The sequence below is a fragment of the Thalia democratica genome, chromosome 2 (genome assembly GCF_965202585.1).
Source record: "Thalia democratica chromosome 2, ktThaDemo2.hap1.1, whole genome shotgun sequence".
NCBI lineage: Eukaryota > Metazoa > Chordata > Thaliacea > Salpida > Salpidae > Thalia > Thalia democratica.
In genome coordinates this window covers 29,638,942-29,659,039 of record NC_139166.1, presented here as the reverse complement: position 1 = coordinate 29,659,039, position 20,098 = coordinate 29,638,942, and the positions used below count along the sequence as shown (strand labels likewise).

Here is a 20,098-nt window from a genome sequence, read left to right as displayed (position 1 = left end):
AAGTAACACATTAAAATCATTATGTCTTAAAGTAACTGAAAAATTATATATTTTATTTTAATAACTTTATTAAGCCTAGTTTGTTTTTGCATGAAATCCAGATGAAAAATAAAAATAAAATAGACAGCTAAAATGGGTTACAAACAATCAGGCTAAAAGTGATCGGGTTAGAAGTGACCGGGTTAGAAATGATCTTCTTAGAAATGATCGGGTTAGAAATGATCGAATTAGAAGTGATCGGGTTAGAAGTGATCGGGTTAGAAGTGATCGAGTTAGAAGTAATCGAGTTATAAGTGATCGGTTTAGAAAAGATCGGGTTAAAAAAGAACGGATTAAAAGTGATCGGCTTAGAAGTGATCGGGTTAGAAATGATCGGGTTAGAAGTGATCTGGTTAGAAATGATCGGGTTAGAAATGATCGAGTTAGAAATGATCGGGTTAGAAATGATAGCGAGATAAAAATGATCGGCTCTCTATTAATATCCACAAGCAGTTTTTTTCTTTTTTGCAAAATCTTAAATGTTTTTCAAGATATTTTATAATTTCTAAAAATAACTATGTTTTTTACTTCATTTAAGCGATACCTCCAAAATTATTTATTGTTTTGCAAAAAGAAAAAAACGGCTTGTAGATATGAATAGGACCTACATATGTATTTTTATACATTTAACAAATATACATTACTTTTTTAGTTGTGGCCCTTTCAATTTTTTTTAAAGAACTTGAATTATCGAAATTTAAATCGTCCGAATTTGAATAGTCGTGTACCCACTACAGACTCAAGTGCGCATCACATTTATATGAAATTCGTAAAAAGCTTTTTAAATCAATTTAAACAAAGCCAAGATAGTAAATGGCCTTCTCTGAAATAAAGTTAGAAAATTTTTCCGATAATGTACTTTGTAAAAAAATATATAAGGCTGTATATAACTTTTTTCACTATTTATTTAAAATAATTATGATTAAAACTATTTCCTATATTTGCTCATTTTGAGTTTGATCCAGACTTGAATACAAGTATTACTTATAATAATTTTTTTTTGGATACTTACCTTCACAAAATGCACAATTACGATGATTTCATTATTTACGGAACGTAATAACTTAATGTTTTTTAAATCCAACTAAATTACTATCCTCACAACTTACTTTGTTGGAATCTAAGCTCCTTATATACTTCAATCTCTACCGGATATGAGTATTAGCATAAAAGGCTGGATCCGGATTTTCAGTAGATCTCTAGTTTGAAGTGGTTCTCCAAGTTTAGGGACTTGTGCACTGTAAATTACTAAAAAAATCTTTCACACTATATCACAAGTTCCAAAGTAATTAAAAATTTATGCGCACTACGTATTAAGTTGTAATTAAGTGAGCTGTTAGTGCTCAATATGCATAATAGTTAAACAATTTTTACAACGGGTATTTGGGGTTGTTAAACAAATAAGCATTATGGAAATTGACGCTTAGAAGTTTTAATAACTTTAATTAGTTAAATTTTTTGACAAACTCTATAGTATGAGCCTGTTTAATAATTCGTTATAAAAAAAAAAGTTATCATGATTAATTAAAAAAAAATTACGATAAGACAAAAGGTTTTGTGTACTTCATCTACTTTAAACTAATTTTACACTGCATACTACAACTTTGAATAAAATAAGTACATATAACTATTTATCAGGTGTTCAATGTAACTTTATATATTTATAGTAGGTAGTAGTAAACCTTACTTTACCAGTATTTTTAAAACGGTTTGGCAAGTAGAGGTAATTTAGCGATATGAACAAATCAATTTAAATAAGTTAAACTAGTCTAAAAGTAATTGACTAGCATTCTCTGTGGAATGTTGGTCCTTGTACGTAGAATATCTAATTAGAATACTGACGGGATTTGTTAAGAGTATCTAATGCTTTTATGTCGTCTTTATTGTAAGGTTCTGGATGTAGGTGTTATATCTTTTACTTATTAGCAGAAAAAATACTTAAGTTAACAGAAGTACCTTTATTTTTTTAAATCTTAATAGAGAGATAAATTGAGTCGAGTTATAAAAAAATTAGAAACAGGCTGTAAATAACATAGAATTTGTTTTGATTGAGAAAGGTTCTGAAACCAAAATATGTTTTTTTAAAGAGACTTCATAAATAAACTTTAGTAAATTTTATTTGTAATTTAAAAGTATAATCTTTCAAAATTTAAAATTAATCGTTCGCTAATAAACATAAAATGATACAACTTAACTGGAATACATAATAATAACAAACTTAAACAGTACTTTTTCTTTGTTAAAATAGAACGTAAATCTGTGTGTTAACAAGTAAATATATTTTAATGGAGCTCTGTAAAAAAATAAATACTGTAAAGAAAAAATAGAATCTAGAATAGGTGTATATATAAGTTTATTAAAATTATAAATTACATAGGTTCTATAGTATTTATTCTTTTTTTGATAAAAACTTATATATACAGTATACACCTACTTTAAATTCTATTCTTTCCTTACAGTATTTATTTTTTACAGAGCTCCATTGAAATGTCTGGACTTTATAACACACAGTAATATGTGCTAGTTTAATAAAGAAAGATTACTGTCTAAGTTTGTTACTATTAATATAAAGAGTACTAAAAGATTGACGAAAAATCACTGAAACTGTTAGAAACTTTATTTTAATAAAATTTTGCACACACTGCTACATGTAGTTTTTGAAAATAGAATTTAGTTGAGATAATATTTTTCATATTACTGTCCTGGGCATGACGTTAAACTGTTCTGGTGTATGACTCGATAACCGAAAGGTTTTTTGTACACCAGGTCCTCAGACCAAACCTTTTGAGCGTATTTTTTTGTCGTTCAATAAACAATAACATGGCTTATAATACAGTAATGCATATTAAATTTATGGGTAGGTGTTAAATTTGCACGAAAGGTCACTTTTGCAAGGGTTGAACTTTTTTTAATTTTGATTTTTTTATAAATTTTGATTTATTAATTTTTCCATTACTTAGTTTTTTTATTTATTTTACTATCACTGTCACCCTTAACCCTCGGTCGGTAACATATTTTTTTCTTAATTATTTTTTGATATTTTTTTTTACTATTACCCTAACCCTCGGTCAGTAACTTTTTCTTTTCTTTTAGTTTTTTTACTTTTGTGCATCCCCTCGTGCAAATTTGACCCGTGCCCTAAATTCATATACTATTTTAAGTTTCTATGTCTTCCAAAATCGTATTTAAATGAATTTTATCCCTTAGTTATTATTTATAATTTTCAACTTAAAACTGACTGAATTACATATATTTAACTATACATAAGCTGAACAATATTGTGATAAAAGTAAGTTTATTGAAATGCATAAAAATTATTTTAATCTAAAAGTAGATTGTAAATGTATAGATCGTTCATTAAAGTTTAGATGAGAAATTTTCGAAGTTTATTAAAAAGTTCTGAATCTATTCAAAAAAAATCCGAAACTTTCTGTTCTTAAAGTTAAGAAAATGTAATACAGGGTTGCCACTCATTAAAAAAAAAATTGGAATGCTCTCTAAGCTTTATTCATGAAATTTTAATAAAAAAGCTTTTTTTTAATCTTAACTGATAATACAATAATATTTTTAGTGAGGAATTAAGATGTTGTACTTCATCTATTTACAAAAAACCATGTCATTTAAATTTGAACTAATTTTTTCCTTAACTCTTTTAAATCGATCCAATAACATAAAAAGTATTTAGCATAAAAATAACAACTACTTCGAGCTTAGAATAAAATTTTTGTTTTTCTTATAGAAAATATCACTTTAGGTCTTTGTTTGAATTTAAGCAATTTTCAAGTAGGTTTTCAGACACGTTACAGAATATGTAAGTGATATAATGAAAGATTATTAACAGTTAGCTTTTTGTAAAAAAATTTACAGAACTACAGACTCTAAATATTAAAAAAAAAGTTGTGTCTATCTGCATAATCGTTTACCTGAGTTTATTGTAAGAAATATTATTTATCTATAGAGAAAAAATACTGTTGCTACTTAATTTTGTTTAAGTTACTAAGGCATCCTGAACTTGGGTTTAAAAAATGTCAGTGGATATTTAAATTATAAATAAGTATATGTGGTTAATATTGAAGCTTATTTCCTTTTTTGAGATAGATAATAGTTAAATGGCCTGGTGTAAAAAAATAAAACATTTTCAAAATACTATATAACTCTTTACAAAAACTATATGAATTAAATTTTTTTATCAAAATTATAAGTTTTGAAAGATATTAAGTAAGTTGTCAAAACTTAAAAGTATATAACTATAATAAATTTCTCTAGCAATTTTTTAAAACAAAATAAATACATTTTAAAATTTTAAGTAGCCATATGTATATTACTAAAGCAGATGGCTAAAACTTAAAATAATTTTTTTTATTCGAAACTTCTAAAAAAAATTCTTCAAGTGTTTTAAAGATATTATTTAACAATTTTTTTTATAATAAATCAATTCTAGTATTTCAAGGCGACACTAACATATCAATTTCAGATTAAACTTATAAGTCTACTAGTCAATGTAATTTTTAATAGTATTCATAAAATCATTAAAATTATATAACTTTTGATAAAAATCTACTGACTGTAAAACGTTTTTCTTAAAAGATTGGCTAGCTAAATTGTTTAGTTTGGCACTTATTTATCTTTAGGTTATAAATTGTTTACAAATAGTCATACTTAATATAATCATTAGTCTTTTATTGTTTCGGTAATAGTATAAAAATCATTTATGCTGTTTCAAAAAGTTTTGAAAACAAAATGTTAAGTTATTTGTAGTACAAAAATTATTTTTTTGTAGATTTAAATTTTAAAGAACAAAAAGTATTAAATTTATAAACTATTTGTAATGCTTTAGAAAATAAAAGGACAATAGCTTAAATTATTTCATTACTTATAGCGTTTATTTTTATAAGACATTGGTTGTTTTAACGACATAGCGTTTACCCTTTGTGTTACAATAAAAACTTTAACATGAAGTAAAGACTGATGACAACTTTTTTGTTATATTTGTCTGTAAGTAAAAACAAATGATACTATTTGTAAAGAATGAATAAATACTTAATAAGTATATTAAAAAGTAATATTATAAGTTTTTAAATTAAATAGATAAAATTTCAAATTTATAAAGAACTTACGCTTTAATAATCCAATAAACTTTAAAGAAATAAATAAAACACTATGTACTTTTTCAGTTAAATATAAAACAAAAGTATTTTAATAGCTTTAAAAAATACATTTTAATATAAGTTTTACGTAAAAATATTAAATAAAAAAAGAAAAAATAAACGCTACGACACTAATTGTGTATGCCCAAGTGTCTTTTTATTGAGATAGCAACTTCTTTTTAATTGCATCACTAGCCATTTGAATAGGAGTTTTTTCTTCCTAAGCATTTGTTTATAGTAACTATTATAAACAAATATACTGTAAAACAAGAGTCTTTATATAAACTAATAATTATAACTATACATAGTTAGTTTTGGAAAAGTTAGTCTTTTGAAAATGCTTCACAAGGTATAAGTCTAAAATTATACGTATTTAGTAAAAAAAAGATCAAAAACAAAACTTGATTTAACTGTGTGAACTTTAAGTATTTACAAATGAAACAAACTTTGTTTTTTATATTAGTGTCAGCACCAGCATCTACTAGCAGTTTTGCACACTGTAAGTTTCCACCATCTAATGCAAGATGCCTACAAATTTTTTTTTTTTTATAAATAAAAATTCAATTTAAACAAAAATTGCTTTAGTTAGTGAACTACAAATAGAAATACAGCTTGTTTTCTAAAAAAGTAACCAAATTAGAAATTTTTGTAGTACCAGTCATTGTTACTCTACCAGAAAGTTTTTCTAGCTTTTAAAGTTAATCAATTTAAATTTTTGAATTAAACCGGTTTTTAATGGAAGATGCAAGGTATAGATATTAATTTATTTCAAGTCTTTACTGACATCACAGGTAATTCTTAACTATTTCTTAAATAACTTGTGAGTAAAGTATTTTTTGATTCATGAATTTTTATTTGAACTAGGGTCACAAACTTTACGAAACATTTTCAACTCAAATTTTTAAATGTTTTAGAGAATAAAAATTTTTTGAAAAATTTGGGTCTCTAGCTAAAAATACCTATGAGGATATAAATTTATGTAAATTATTGAGTTTCCATAAGAATTGAGGATAAATAAACTACCTTGTAATCGATTTTAAAAATATTAATTTTATTTACTTTTATTTATTTAGCCAGAGTAAAAAAAATTGAATTGATTACAATGTTGGCTAACTATAAAAGATGTATAAGGAAAATGGAAATACTATTTATTTCTAAAAATTGATTAAATTTTGCTGGTTTTTAGAGACTTAAAAAATGTAAGTTTTTCTAGTGGAGTTTTTATTACTTGAGCTTTTTATGAAAAAAATATCAAAAAAAGTTTACTTATCTGAAAATTAAATTACTTGAGATAATATTTATAAATGACTTAATCAAAATGTTTTCTCAACTAATATTAACTTAAACTTTTCTAAAGATTAAATTATGAAAAATTTTAAACTCATTGTAAAAATTTATTACAATCTTGAACAAAATAAAGAAACTATATATTTTTTTAAACATTTAAAAACTTTGGCAACAACGAAAGATAACTAACTAAATTAATGAAATACAATTAAAAACCTAGCTTTACATTTGTTATTCTAAATTTTTAATACACCCAAAAAACTAACTTCCACATTTCTGTTAGAAAAAAAATTAGTTTTACTCCACTAAAAGTTCCTATTATAGTATACTTTAAAAACCTTTTAATGTTGGAATTAGCAACTCAACTTGAAAGTAATTTAGTTAACAATACCTATTCTCATGTGGAAGGAAAATAAAAAACTAATTCATGAAAATTGACTAACAAAGGAGTGTTTCCTTCAGAGTCGCAGAAGTTCAGCGAAGCGTGGTGGGCAAGCAGCAACTCGCATATTCGGTGGTTTCCCCTCGATGAAGCTCGATGCAGGGGAGTTGCTTGCAAGTTGTCCTTACAATCGGGATTCGCATTATGTGCAAGCAGCGCCTGGCATGCCTCGTATCTGCAACAGATTACAGTTGAAATTTAATTTTAGTTACAATTTACAAAAGTTTTATTTTTAATTATTGCATAACTAAATGCAAACTAAACTTTTCAGTCTTTAAGAATTAATCAGTTTATATTTATTTTAACCAGTTTAAACAAACTCGAGTAAATATTACGATGTAGTTATTAAAAAATTTAAAGCTAAGTAACTAATCAGCTTTACACTAAAAAATACTTTGAAAAACAAACTACGAAAGCTTTCATAATGCTAACGGTAAAACAATATAAATAAAAATTTACACCCAGCCCAACTTTATGACTCATACACAATATTTTCAAACAACAGGTATATACAAGTTATATTTCGATTATTAAACTAAGCTTTGAAGTTATACAATTCTTTAATTTTAAATGATTTTTTAATAGTTTTTATACCTGTCTCTAGAAGCAGAATAGTGAAGAGGTGTCTGACCATTGCTAGTTTTTAAGGAAACGTCAGCGCCCCTTCCTAGTAACAACGAAACCAAATATTCGTCACCTACTGATGATGCAATATGCAAGGGAGTCCATCCACTCTGCAATGGCATATAAGAAAACTGTTATTCTTAAAGAACGTGGAAAGTTTTAGGTTAATGTTTCCACAATGTCAAATCTTCTGTTCAATTTTTTATTTAAGAAATTGACTTATAATATTATTGTTAAAAAGTTTTTAATTAAAAATTTTTACATCCTGAGAAAAACTAATTGATTAGCCTTTAGAGTATAATATACATTAAAATCCAGTTGAATAATTTATGGAACTTTCTAGTATAAGACTACAAAAAATTAATTTTTTCCAAATCTATTAAAATTGTATAGGGATGCTCATTAAGTTAATTTTTAGCTTTTCTTCAATAAAAAATTTACACAGTTAAACGTTGAAAATACTTTGAAGCTTTATGATTAATTTATTTAAAGGAAGTTTAACATTGTTTATAACTTTTGATAATTGGTATGGACGGAAGAAGACTTAAAAAAAGTAATAAAATAGTCGAATTTTATAATCAACTTAACTACTACTAAACTCACAAACAATGTTTAACCAAATGGTTGTGATAACAAGTGGTAGTGAAAGACTGTTGGTCAGCTTAATAACTTTCTGAATAAAATTGTAACACTTGTGCAGCATGAGTTATGCTGTATTATATTTGAGCACTAACCCGTTAGTTAGTTACTGTAAACTATATATGAACTTCAGTTTAAATAACATTAATGTTCGATTAAAGTTTATGAAATTTAAAAGTTATTTGTTATATTTATTATCTAAAAATTTCCTATAAGTAAGTAGCTTAGTACAAAACAACAGCGTTGTTGCAAAATATATTTAGTCAGATTAAGTAGAGTAAATAAGTAAGTTGTTAAAGTTTTATATATCTCTTTGTAAATGTATGATAATACTTAGAATGGAATTAGTGCCATGTGCTTGCACTCTCTATAACATAAAGGTATCGCAACCTTTAAATATAAGTTTCCTAAAGTGGACAACTTTAGCGAGTCTGGGGTATGTAACAAATGGAGTCGATCATTTTTCATTTTTTTGAAAAAGGAGCCATTATGAAAAGGAGTTAGGAAACCCTGACTTAGCTAGTACAACAAATTTAACAAACTAAAACTATCAGAGTTTTAAAGTTACCGAATAAAAAACAAAAAAATATCTATCTGAGTCATTTCAAATAATATATTTAAATGAAATTTTTTATCAATCATAGTCTTACTAATTAGACCATCTAAAGAATTTTTTTAAACTCAATTTTTTTTAGATAAGACTTTTAATTGTTTAACTACTAAAATATGATTTTTTTTAGTTAGGAACTATCTCCTTGAAAAACTTTTTTTGAATATAATAACCTTATTATCTAAAACTTTCTAGTACATTTTAATTTTTTTTCATTTCATTTTTTTAATATACTCCCTTAAGATTTGCAATAAGAATTTGAATTGTCATTTAGCCAATAAAATGGGAGTCAGATTTTTATTTCTACTTATCACCTTTATATAAGAATATATTGCTGTAAAACATATTTTTGATAAATTTACTTTCAAGCTTTAAGCTAACTTGAAATAGTCACTAGAAAATATGTTGAAACTTCGAGTGATTTGTGTAATCAAAGTTATCAAAAAAAACTTTTTTTTTAAATTTTAGGTAGTTAAAGCTTTACTTTTTTTTTTCTTAGCTATACTTTTTAAAACATGAAAATTAAAAAAAAAGTGCTACAAGCACCAATTTTACTTAACTTAATATAGGTTTTGTATGAGGAGTGAAAACAAAACAAAGACTCTTAATTTAAATATAATCTTATTAACAATTCTCAATCAATCATCTTTATTTTTTTTAGTTTATTCATGGCTAACTATTTTATTATTTACATACGTGAACTTTTGTGAGTTTATTAGTTGGTTCATATTTAGTCTAAAATAAATCCATTGTGTTAGTTGTTAAGTATTTAAGTTTTTCAAACTTAACTTGACATTAAAATTTATTAAAACTCTATATTAAATAAAAGCGCTTCAAGTTCATACTTTTTAGCTTTCAGTTTAGGGTTGATGGCAATACATTTAAAAAGAATGCCTTGACACCAATATAGGCTTAAAAATAATGATGTTATCTTACTATAACTATAGAAAAAAGGTAAGCCTACTTAATAAAAGACAATCCTAACAGTCTGAGTTTCAAACAAATTATTATTTATTTACGAACGAAAAAAGTGAATTTTTATGAACAACTTAAAAAAAATAATAGCATAAGAAAATTATGTAATATAAAGGTAGTTATAAAAATCATTAATTATATATTATACTGATTTTGGTTTAGTAAGTATATTGTGTACTTTTTACTTTATAGATAACAATAAAAATTATCGACTTAATTAGAAGGAGAATGATCAAATCAAAATTTTAAATTTTATTAAAAAAACAATGTTTCACTCACTTGAACCTAATCAAATGAGATCATCAAATCTGGATTTTTTTTTTTAAACGATAACATGCGAGAAGACACTAAGCTAAACTTGAAATTAAAAACTAAATAAAAATCGATAAAAAACCTATAGTTTAAAGCTATTAAGAGCATAGGGGGGGGGGGGGGTCCAACATTTCTTTTATACTAAAAATAACATTGGATCTTATATGAAAGCTTAAAGTACAAACTACAAGCCAGTTTTTATAGAATTAAAAAAACTTATTTAACTTTTGAGATATTGTAATTTTTATAAAAATTTTCCGATACAAAAGTATGGACCACAAATTTTTCAGGGCCAATTTTCTTGGTAATTTTTAAAATCACTAAAAATCTATTTTCTCCTTCATATTTTTAGCTAGAGACCTTAAACTTTTAAGAAACATTCTTTTTATAGTTTAAAAGACTTTGAATATTGGAATTTTAAAAGTGTTTAAAATACAAAAATTTTAGATTAAAAAAACAAAAAATATAGTTAGTTTTTTTTTTAATAGAAATTTTATTTTTTTAAATTAATAAAATTCCTGCATTTAATCTTTTTAAAATTTAATAATACACTTTTTGTGAAAATTTGAAGAAGATTGCTTAAAAAATGAAGAAGGAGATAGATTTTTAGTGAAATGGTCTTTTTTTTTGCCTTTTTAGTTTTCGCCTTCCATTAGGAACCTATTGAGGTCACCAACTTTGATTGCTCGTATCTCAAAATATACTTTAGAATTTTTTAATCGGTTAAAAATGTCTGATAGCTCAGATAAAACTCTTTAAAATAAAATCAACTTGTAAAAATCAAGGTGAGCCATGTGTAAAATTTAAAAAGCTTGATTTTAAAACAAGTGGTCTGATGATCGAATTGGCATGATCAACCCTTTTGTTAAACTTGAGCTAGTCTCAAGGCAAACGAAAGTCCAGGCTTCTGCTCTGCTGACTTTCGCCGATATTTTTGTTGATTTTAAAACTTAAGAACAATTTGATAAGTACATCACTATGTTTACTTGTAAAAGAAAATTTATAAACCAATTTTAAATTTTCAAATTCATAACACCATTAATTTTATAAGCATAATTTATAATTACATCACAATATGATAGTTAAACTTTTTCTAAACGAGTAATTGCCTCATGCTTTAATTGAAGAATTGTTTTCTTTTTTAGTTGTTCACAAATATTACAAGGCTGCTAAATGTTAGTATTATTATTTGTCTGTTTGAGTTTTAAGATTATAATATAATTAAGTAGCTTAAATTTTTCAAACATTAAGATAAACTGACCTAATAACATTATGATTTTCCTACATTAATAGCTTTAAACTATAAGTTTTATTTCAATTTTTATTTAGTTTTTAAATTCAAGTTTAGCCTAATGTCTTCTTGCATGTTATTGTAAAAAAAATACAGATTTCATTTATTTGACGATCTTGTTAGATTAGGTTTAAGTGAGTGAAACATTATTTCGTTAATAAAATTTAAAAAAATAGGTATATTTAACAAAAACTAAATAACAAAAAGTTTATAGAAGTAGTCTACTTCAATAAGTTATTACAAAAAACTAACATCATCTGCTAAATTTACTTCAGCTCCATTGTTTACAAGGAAGTCAAATACATGAACTTTTTTGGATGAAACAGCCCAATGCAGTGGGCTTCTTCCAACCTAAAAAAATGTTTTCAATTTAAAAGTTTGCTGTATATAGATATAACTTTTAGATTTTAAGGAGATTTTTTCATATAGTTAACATCAAACTAATAGCTTTTCTTATTCAACAATATATTAAAATTAATTTATTACATTAAAGAAAAATCAATCTAAAAAATTAGAGATAACAAACGAAAATTTCAAAGACTTTTAAGCACTATATATAAACTAAAAGAAGTTTTTTTTTTAATTTTATCAGTTTATTTTGTTTATAATTAAATTTAGTTTAAAAATTAAAAAATCTTTTTTTTTTGCTTGTTATCTCAATATAATGTGTCAGTTTCAATTATAAGTAGCTTTATTTGACTTTAGAAGACATAAAATAAATCTTATAAACACATTAGAAATCAATCCAATTATATTGATCAATATAATTATTTATTTGGTTAAAAGAAAATAAATACAAACTAAAATAAATTGTTTATTAGGCTGGAAACTTTGTAAAAAAAAAGATAAAGACAAATATAAAAAATCAAGTATTGTTATGTATTTAAAATTGTTACTTTATTGTCTAACAAAATTTATTTGAAGCTAATTTCAGGGTTCTCACTCTTTGAATCAAAAAAATTCCCTGAGTGACCATAAGTTGCCCTGAGTTATCCTGAGTTTATTTTTAAATCATTATTATTTATTGCTTCTGGCGAAAACTATTTATAACTCATGTTCATTTTTCTTCTTACAGGGTTGAAAAATGTTTTTGGAAAATTTTCTCCAGATTTTTGAAATTTCTTAAAGGTTTTTTAAAAGTACACATTCAAGTCTATTTTTAGTTTAAAGTTAAGTTTAAGCTAAAAAACTGTGTAAAATAGTATAAAAACATTGAAAAGATACTGTCAAGCTACTTCAAATGTTTTTTTGATAAAAAAAACTTTTGATGATAACAAAATAATTTTATCTATATGATAAATTTTTTGGGTCAAATCCAAATTTTTCTTCTTAACATGTAAAAACTGTTTAAAAATCCAGGGTTTTCCAGGTTTTTTAGCCTAAACTGTCAAATTCCAGGTTTTTCTAACTCTTTTGGCAATCCTGTTCTTAATAACTAATGGGAAGGCTGTATGTGTATGCTTCTACATAAGAAGTTCACCAAACTTACAAAAAAACACTTTTTTTTCGAAGATTCAACGTTAAAAGTTTAAACCAATTGAGATTACAAAACAAGCACTCTGGATAATTTTATGTAACCATATTAGCTAACTTTTATATATAACTTTTATAACTGTTTGAATTTTTTTGACATTTCAATTGACTAACTTTAATCTTGTCATATAAAGTATTCACTTGAAAATATATTTATCAACTTCAATTTCCATAAAGTAGTTCAAATCGTAATAAATATTAACTACAGTTTTAAAACAAAAACTACAATGTTATATTCAAGAGTAGTGAATAGCTAGTTGCAAGGCTAAAATTTTTTAAACAAACATATAATCATTTTCAAAAGTGATTCATTGGCCGAATTGAATTTGGGTATACAAATAACAAAATATTAAAACTAAATCAACTAATCTCATTCTAGATCAGGAAAAATCTATTCTAAGTTTTTGATTTAATCTTAAAACTATCCTGAGATTTAAAAAAAATCAGAACTGCCCTGAGTCATCCTGAGTTAAAAAAAATTAAAATTATTCTGAGTCTTTTTGAAAATTTCTAGAATCTAAATGCCTTGAGTTATTTTAAGTGTGTGGCAACCCTATAATTTTAGTACAATTATATAGAAATCAAGCAGCTTTTTAATCATGCAGATTTAATGTAAAATTTTAAAAGTAAAAATTAACAATTCTATAACACATAAGTGGTAGCAAGCATTTTAACTAGTGTAAGGAAAAACTAGTTCACAACTCAAAATGAATATTCACCACATGAAAAATTAAAGCAAATAAATTTGGAAAGACCACATTTCATTTTTGACAATAAAAGTTACAACTGTTATTATTATTATTTAGCAAAATATCATAAGAAAAGTGTTTTATAATAAATAAAAACCTTATAAGACAAATATGAGGTCTAACTGACTAAATGGCAATTATTTTCTTGACATTAGTAACTAAAAGCAATAAAAAAATAAAAAATCTTGAGAGATCATTACAAGTTTTAAATACATTGGTTAGTGTAAAACAATTGTACAGTTTTTTATTAATTATATATAAAAAATTGTTATAAAATTATGTTATAACTATTGGTTTTTATATAATCTACTATTATACTGCAAGTAATATATATATATACTAAAACTTATTTCAAAAAGCGTTAAGTGAAATTTAAATAACATACAACAAAAAAGCTTATACTTTAATTGACATAAAAATACTGTCACAGTGAACAGTAATTTTTAGACATAGAAGCTAATGAATTAGCTAACTACAAACTGTTATTTTTTTGTAACTTATTTTCAAATTTTAAATATGTTGTTAACAGCACAATTATAAGATATACTGTACAAAAAAATTAAACTTGTTTAGCTATAAAATAAAGTGTATACTTTAGTTACTTGACTTGTTACTTACTACACTTCTTATTTCTTCTGGGGTTTTATTATTGATTGTATTATCAAGTTTAAAGAACATAAACTTTATTATCTATTAGATTCGGAAACTGTATCTAATATTTTTTATTAAATGTCGACCCAATTCCTATTTTAACAAAAAAAATTTCGCCTGATCTTAATTTAAAAATTAGATACGATTAAAGGACAGGGTTGCCACTTGTTTTTTCAAAATTTTTTCCAGGTTTTCCAAATTTCTTCCAGGTTTTTAAAAGTAAACATTTTTGGGTCTATTTTTAGTTTTAAGTTAATTTCTATGAAAGAAACTCTGTATAAACACATTTAAAAGATGCTGTAAAGTTACTTTAAATGTGTTTATTAATAAAAAAATTTATTTATATGATAGATTTTTTGTGTCAAATTAAAATTTTAGTACTGAAAATGTTAAAATTATTAAAAATTCCAGGTTTTTTGATCAAAGTTCCAAGTTTTTCCAGGTTTATTTCAAAATTTCTCAAATTCAAGGTTTTTCCAGGTTATTTTTACCTAAATTGTCGAATTCCATGTTTTTTAAGGTTTTTCCAGGTTTCCAGGTAAAGTGGCAACCCTGAAAGGAGCAATGTCAATTTCTTTTCATTGAAACAAGCATCTAGTTTAAAATCTATCACACTTTATTTATAACAAAAAAATTATAATAAAGAAACTAGTAAACTATATGCATAAAGAAATCCACAGTGTTAAATACTATTACAAATTGTGACTTTTGTATATTGTAGGTTTAAAAATACTTTGAAAAAATTTCTCATTGCTAAACTTGTAGTAAAAATTTAATTTGAAATTTGTAGTTGTTTTTTATATGTAGAATTTTATTGCCATATGTTTACCTAAATTGAATTAGTAAAAGCAAGTTGATTAAATTGATTTAATATAATTTTGCTTCCTTCTTTTAATGATAACTATCAATTGTTTTTTATGGACCTCTTTTAATATTATTAAACTTATTTTATTTCTAAAAAAACTTTAAAAATAATATTAAACCTTATTTTTAGACAGCTTCTAAAGTTTGTCAGATGTAGTAGAATTTTGTACATAACGGCCGAATTAATTTGGAAATATACTTTTGCTGGACTGGACTATTTACTTTTATAAAACTAAGAGACTATATAAACTTATTATATCCATTAGAAGAGATCTACTAATAGAAGTCAATAGATTACATAATTTTTGCACTTTTTTTCATGCATTTGGTTGCGAGTAAAATTATTAAAAAAACCTTTGTTTGGCTACAGTTTTGTGTTTTTACTTACTGGGTGTATATTTTTACTCTCTACTACAAACCTAAAGTTATCTAGCATAGTTTTCAACAGTTTTTGTTTAGACAGGTCAGATTTACAAGCTCATGTGCAGTGTTTTTCTTTTTTTTTGGGCTGCATCCTATTAAAAGTAAAAACATGCTCAACTAATTTTGCCAAGGCTATGTTCACAAACAATTTATTTACTAAAATGCAGGAAGCTATTTCTTTTGATAACATTATTCATTAAAACAAAAAGGTAATCATGGCTATTATTATAAATAGTCTATAACTAGGTTTTATTTATATTAATGTCCAATATATTTAAAATATTGGGAAACTTTATATTCTTAAAGATCTAAAAACAAAAAGAGTTAAAAAAAAGTAGTTTGATTTTAGTACAATAACTAGACTTCTCACTATTAGTACAAGGAGATATTTAACATAAAACTATGGATTAAAAAATATATCACTGTATCAAAATCTTCCAGTAGTAATTTATTATACTTATATATTAAATAGTTTTCAAACATAATTTTCTTCTATTATAAGATCTGTATCTGAAGATCTTTATTAGAATGAAAAACTGTTTTATAACACAATTTTTTGTTTACGTAACTATTTATTTTAAATACTATATTTGTTAAGTATGTTTGATAAAATAAAAAATATAAACTGCAACTAAATTTTATTTAATGATGTTTCACCTGAAGGTTTTTCAGAACATACAAGATATGTTTAGTTGAACAAAGCTTATCTATATAACTGGGTTGCAAAAAGTTTTTAAAACAATTTCCAAGTTTTCTGAACTTCTTCCAGGTTTTTAAAAATACATATCTCTTAGTTCGTTTTTAATATAATAAAGTTAAGTTAAAGGTAAAAACTGTCTTAAATGGTATAAAAACAATAAAAAGATACTATTATGCTACTTTAAATGTATTTTTGAATAAAAAATTCCATGTAATACAAAACAAAATTTGTAATTGATAAACTTTTTGCATGTAAAATAGATTTCATAATTTTACTTGTTAAAAATGTTTCTTAATTCCAGGTTTTTAAGTGATTTTTGTTCAACATTCTAGGCTTTTCCTATTTTTTCAGAAATACTTATGTTCAAGGATTTTTTGCCCTAATTGCAGAATCCTTGGTATTTGAAGGTGTTTCCATGTTTTTTTGCAACCCTGTATTTAAACTATCATTTATTAGACTTGGTACAATACTTCATTTAGTTTCTTATTAAACATATATAAATTGCAAAAAAATTGCATTCAAATATAAACAACAGATGATAGCAAAACATGAACATGATATCAAGTAAAAGTTGGTAAATTGTCTGCATTTGTTGATTAAATGTGATCCGGATTTAAGTTATTTTTAACTTCAGCAAACAGTGTTTTAATCTTTTTATATGGCTTAATTACTGATATTTTTTTTCATTTATATATTTTTTTAGTAAGTTTTTCAAAAATAGTTTTTCAATAATAACCTTACTCTTCTTTACCTTATGGCATTAAATAATAACCTTAACATAGCCTTTTTTAAACATTGCTCTTTATATACTATTTGTTCTTATTTAGTTGCGCTTCATAAAATTAGCAAGTAGCCAATAAGGAGTAAGAGCATCATACAGGGTTGCCACTAGAATTTATAGGGAAATCCTTAAATATAGAAAATTTATAGGAAGTTAAACAAAAAGAACAATGAATTTTAAACGTTACTAACATATTTTTAAGGTACATAGAGTAAAATATGTCTTTAACGGTTTATAAGCACAGTCTTAATAAAAAGTTTACGAAATTTTGATGGTTTTTGAGCTCTATTTTTGGATAAATTGTATTAAATATAATAATGGAAAAATTTTATAAGGTAGCACAATAGAGTCAGTTTTGTACTAGATTGCAAAGGTTTTGTATAAAAAATAATTAAATTTTTATATGTGTTTTTTTTAAGCTTGCGGTGCTGCTGTTTTGCATGGTTGCCACTGATCAAGCTGAGAAAAATTTCCTGACTTTTCCTGACTTTTTCCTGATATTTTACCAAAATTTTCCTGACTTTTTTAATCAAACTCTTAAATTAAAATTATTCTAAAATACATAATCTAACACTTGAAACTATATAAAGCTTTCAATCTGATTTTAATACAGGTTAAAAACAACAGTTTTTTGCTGAATTCTATCATCAAACTTCCAGTACATCACTTAAACCATCTGTGTATGATTGATGTTTGTAATAAATAGCTCTATCAGCAAAATACTTGTATTATTACCTTATAAATACAGCTTGTCTGAAAAAAGACACAATTTTTTAGCATTTCCTAGCATAAATGTATCTAGATAAACAAACAACAGATAAGGAACTTTTACAATTAAAACCTTGAATAAATAACAAACTTTCACAACTAAAATCTTAAAACAACAACAAATTTTTACAGTTGAAACCTTAAAACAATAAAGAACACAACTTTTTTAGAATTTCCTAGCATAAATGTATCTAAATAAATGAAACGACATATAAGGAACTTTTACAATTAAAACCTGAAATCAATAAGGAACTTTCACAGCTCAAACCTTAAAACAAAAACGAACTTTTACAGTTAGAATATTAAAAAAATAAAGAACTTAATCAAATACTGCTTATTAAATGTATGTACTAAAATTTATTTTCTCCGTTTTTTTATTAGCACTTCAACCTCTTCATCTAATGAAGATATGGTTTCCTTCATCTGAACTGCATTCCGCTTCTATTCTTGGCAGTTAAAATCATTTGCCTCATTTTATTTAAATAGCTCTCATCTGCTTCCCCTACACTCGTTGAAGAGAATCTTTTCTCTAAATTAAGCCCAACTTGTGGGCTTCATTTCTTTTTTTTTGGCACTCATTTATTTTTACTTTCATTTATAAAATATTTCCTCTTAACATTTAGTATAAAAAATTGTAAAAAATAAATATACTCTTATTTAACTTTAAAAACTTAAGTTACTCTAAAAAAAATACAATTAATAAGTAAACTTAATCTTGGCACACACCTCTCTTATAACTTATTTTATAAGTTTAAACAACTTAAAAAAAATATAAAGAGGTAAAGTATACACATTAACTTGTTACATAAAATACTAAACTAACTGCTTAGTTATAAAGAACTCAATTATTTACTTAAACAAAAAATACTTTGATTCTAAAATTATGCTAGATAAACTTTTGTGTATATATCACAGTTTTACTATGGAAGTGTCCTTGCTACAGATCATCAATACTAAAAAGCTTACAAAATCTGCTTGTTCAAGTAGGGTACTTGTTCAATATGTTAATAGAAAATTTTTGCAGTTTTGTAAAAGATATTTTACTTATTTATACCAGATGAAGGCATTGGAAATAAAATTAAATATTTTTGTAAATTTCTAGGAAAATTTTGGAATTATTTTCTGACTTTAAATTAATTTTTACCATTTGAAGGCTTTGGAAAACAAGGAATCTTTTAAATCTAAACGGACTTTTTTTTTAAATTTATCAAATTTCCTGACTTTTCTCAAAACCCCCCATTTTTTCCTGACTTTTGTCATTTTTTAAAATTTTTCCTGACTTTTCCTGGTTTCCTGACTTTTCCTGACCGAGTGGCAACCCTGGTTTTGGCTTTAAAATTTCAATCACCAAGCAAAAAAAAAATTACTTATAAGAATTTTCACTTTTTTTAAAATTTTTTTTAGGGATTTATAGGGATTTTTTAGAATATTGCAAACTCATAGAGATTTATAAGGAATTATAGGGATTTTTAGGGAACCCTGATCTTAATATATTTTTTTAAATGTTAAATGTTTGAAGAATTTGAGGTTACAAACTTCTATATATTTTTTTTATGGTGGAAAAAAATTAGACTTACTCTCCCTCTACAACCATATTTTTTTAACTTAGAATGTGTTAAATTACATAGCACAAAAATTATCTTCTATACCTGATCAATATTAAATAGGCTAGTTTTATCTTCTCTAAATTTGTGCTGAAGTAAAGCTAGTTGGCCTTCATAAGCATAATTACAGACATCTACATCTGAAATACCAGCTGACATATTAACCACTGTTTATTTTTTTTGAGTATTAGCAATAATCTAACAATTTTGAATACATGCTTAAACAATGCTAAAAATCTTTTAAGCTTCTGTTATTAATTCTAGCATGCTAAGCGCTTATGCATTGTAAACTAAAAAATTCGCCAGTTGAAAATAAAAACAAAACTTTCAGCAATTTGAATAACAGAAATAAAATAATATTTCGTTCCAGTATACTTACCACTGGTAATTTAGCCGTTGCAAGAAATAAATTAACATCAGTTATATTTACTTAAATGTGCGTATTTTATTGCTTGTTGTTTTATTATTCACCCAAATTAAGTTAAGAGAAAATATTAGAATCTAATTTAAGTAATTCGTTAAGGTTAATCATAAACTATCAAAAGATTTATAATTAGATTGAAAAACACTTTTTTAACAATTTTAAAATTTATCATTTAGTTGTAAAAAAAATTAAAAAGGCTTCGTTGACCGAGAGATCTTTTTGTACACTAGATCCT

The 20,098-nt window shown here is 24.7% G+C and overlaps 1 protein-coding gene across 1 annotated transcript; it reads right to left on the bottom strand.

Annotated features, from left to right (window-relative positions):
- Positions 1–5,029: 5,029 nt before the first annotated feature.
- LOC145829744 (uncharacterized) lies at positions 5,030–19,609 on the bottom strand. Its single transcript, XM_082937613.1, has 6 exons — positions 19,485–19,609; positions 11,619–11,717; positions 7,510–7,649; positions 6,917–7,090; positions 5,633–5,714; positions 5,030–5,406 (listed from the first exon to the last, which is right to left on the bottom strand). Exons 1-6 carry the CDS (start codon positions 19,596–19,598, stop codon positions 5,344–5,346), a joined length of 672 nt encoding a protein of 223 aa, XP_082793739.1. The 5' UTR covers positions 19,599–19,609; the 3' UTR covers positions 5,030–5,343.
- Between the last annotated feature and the right edge of the window lie 489 nt (positions 19,610–20,098).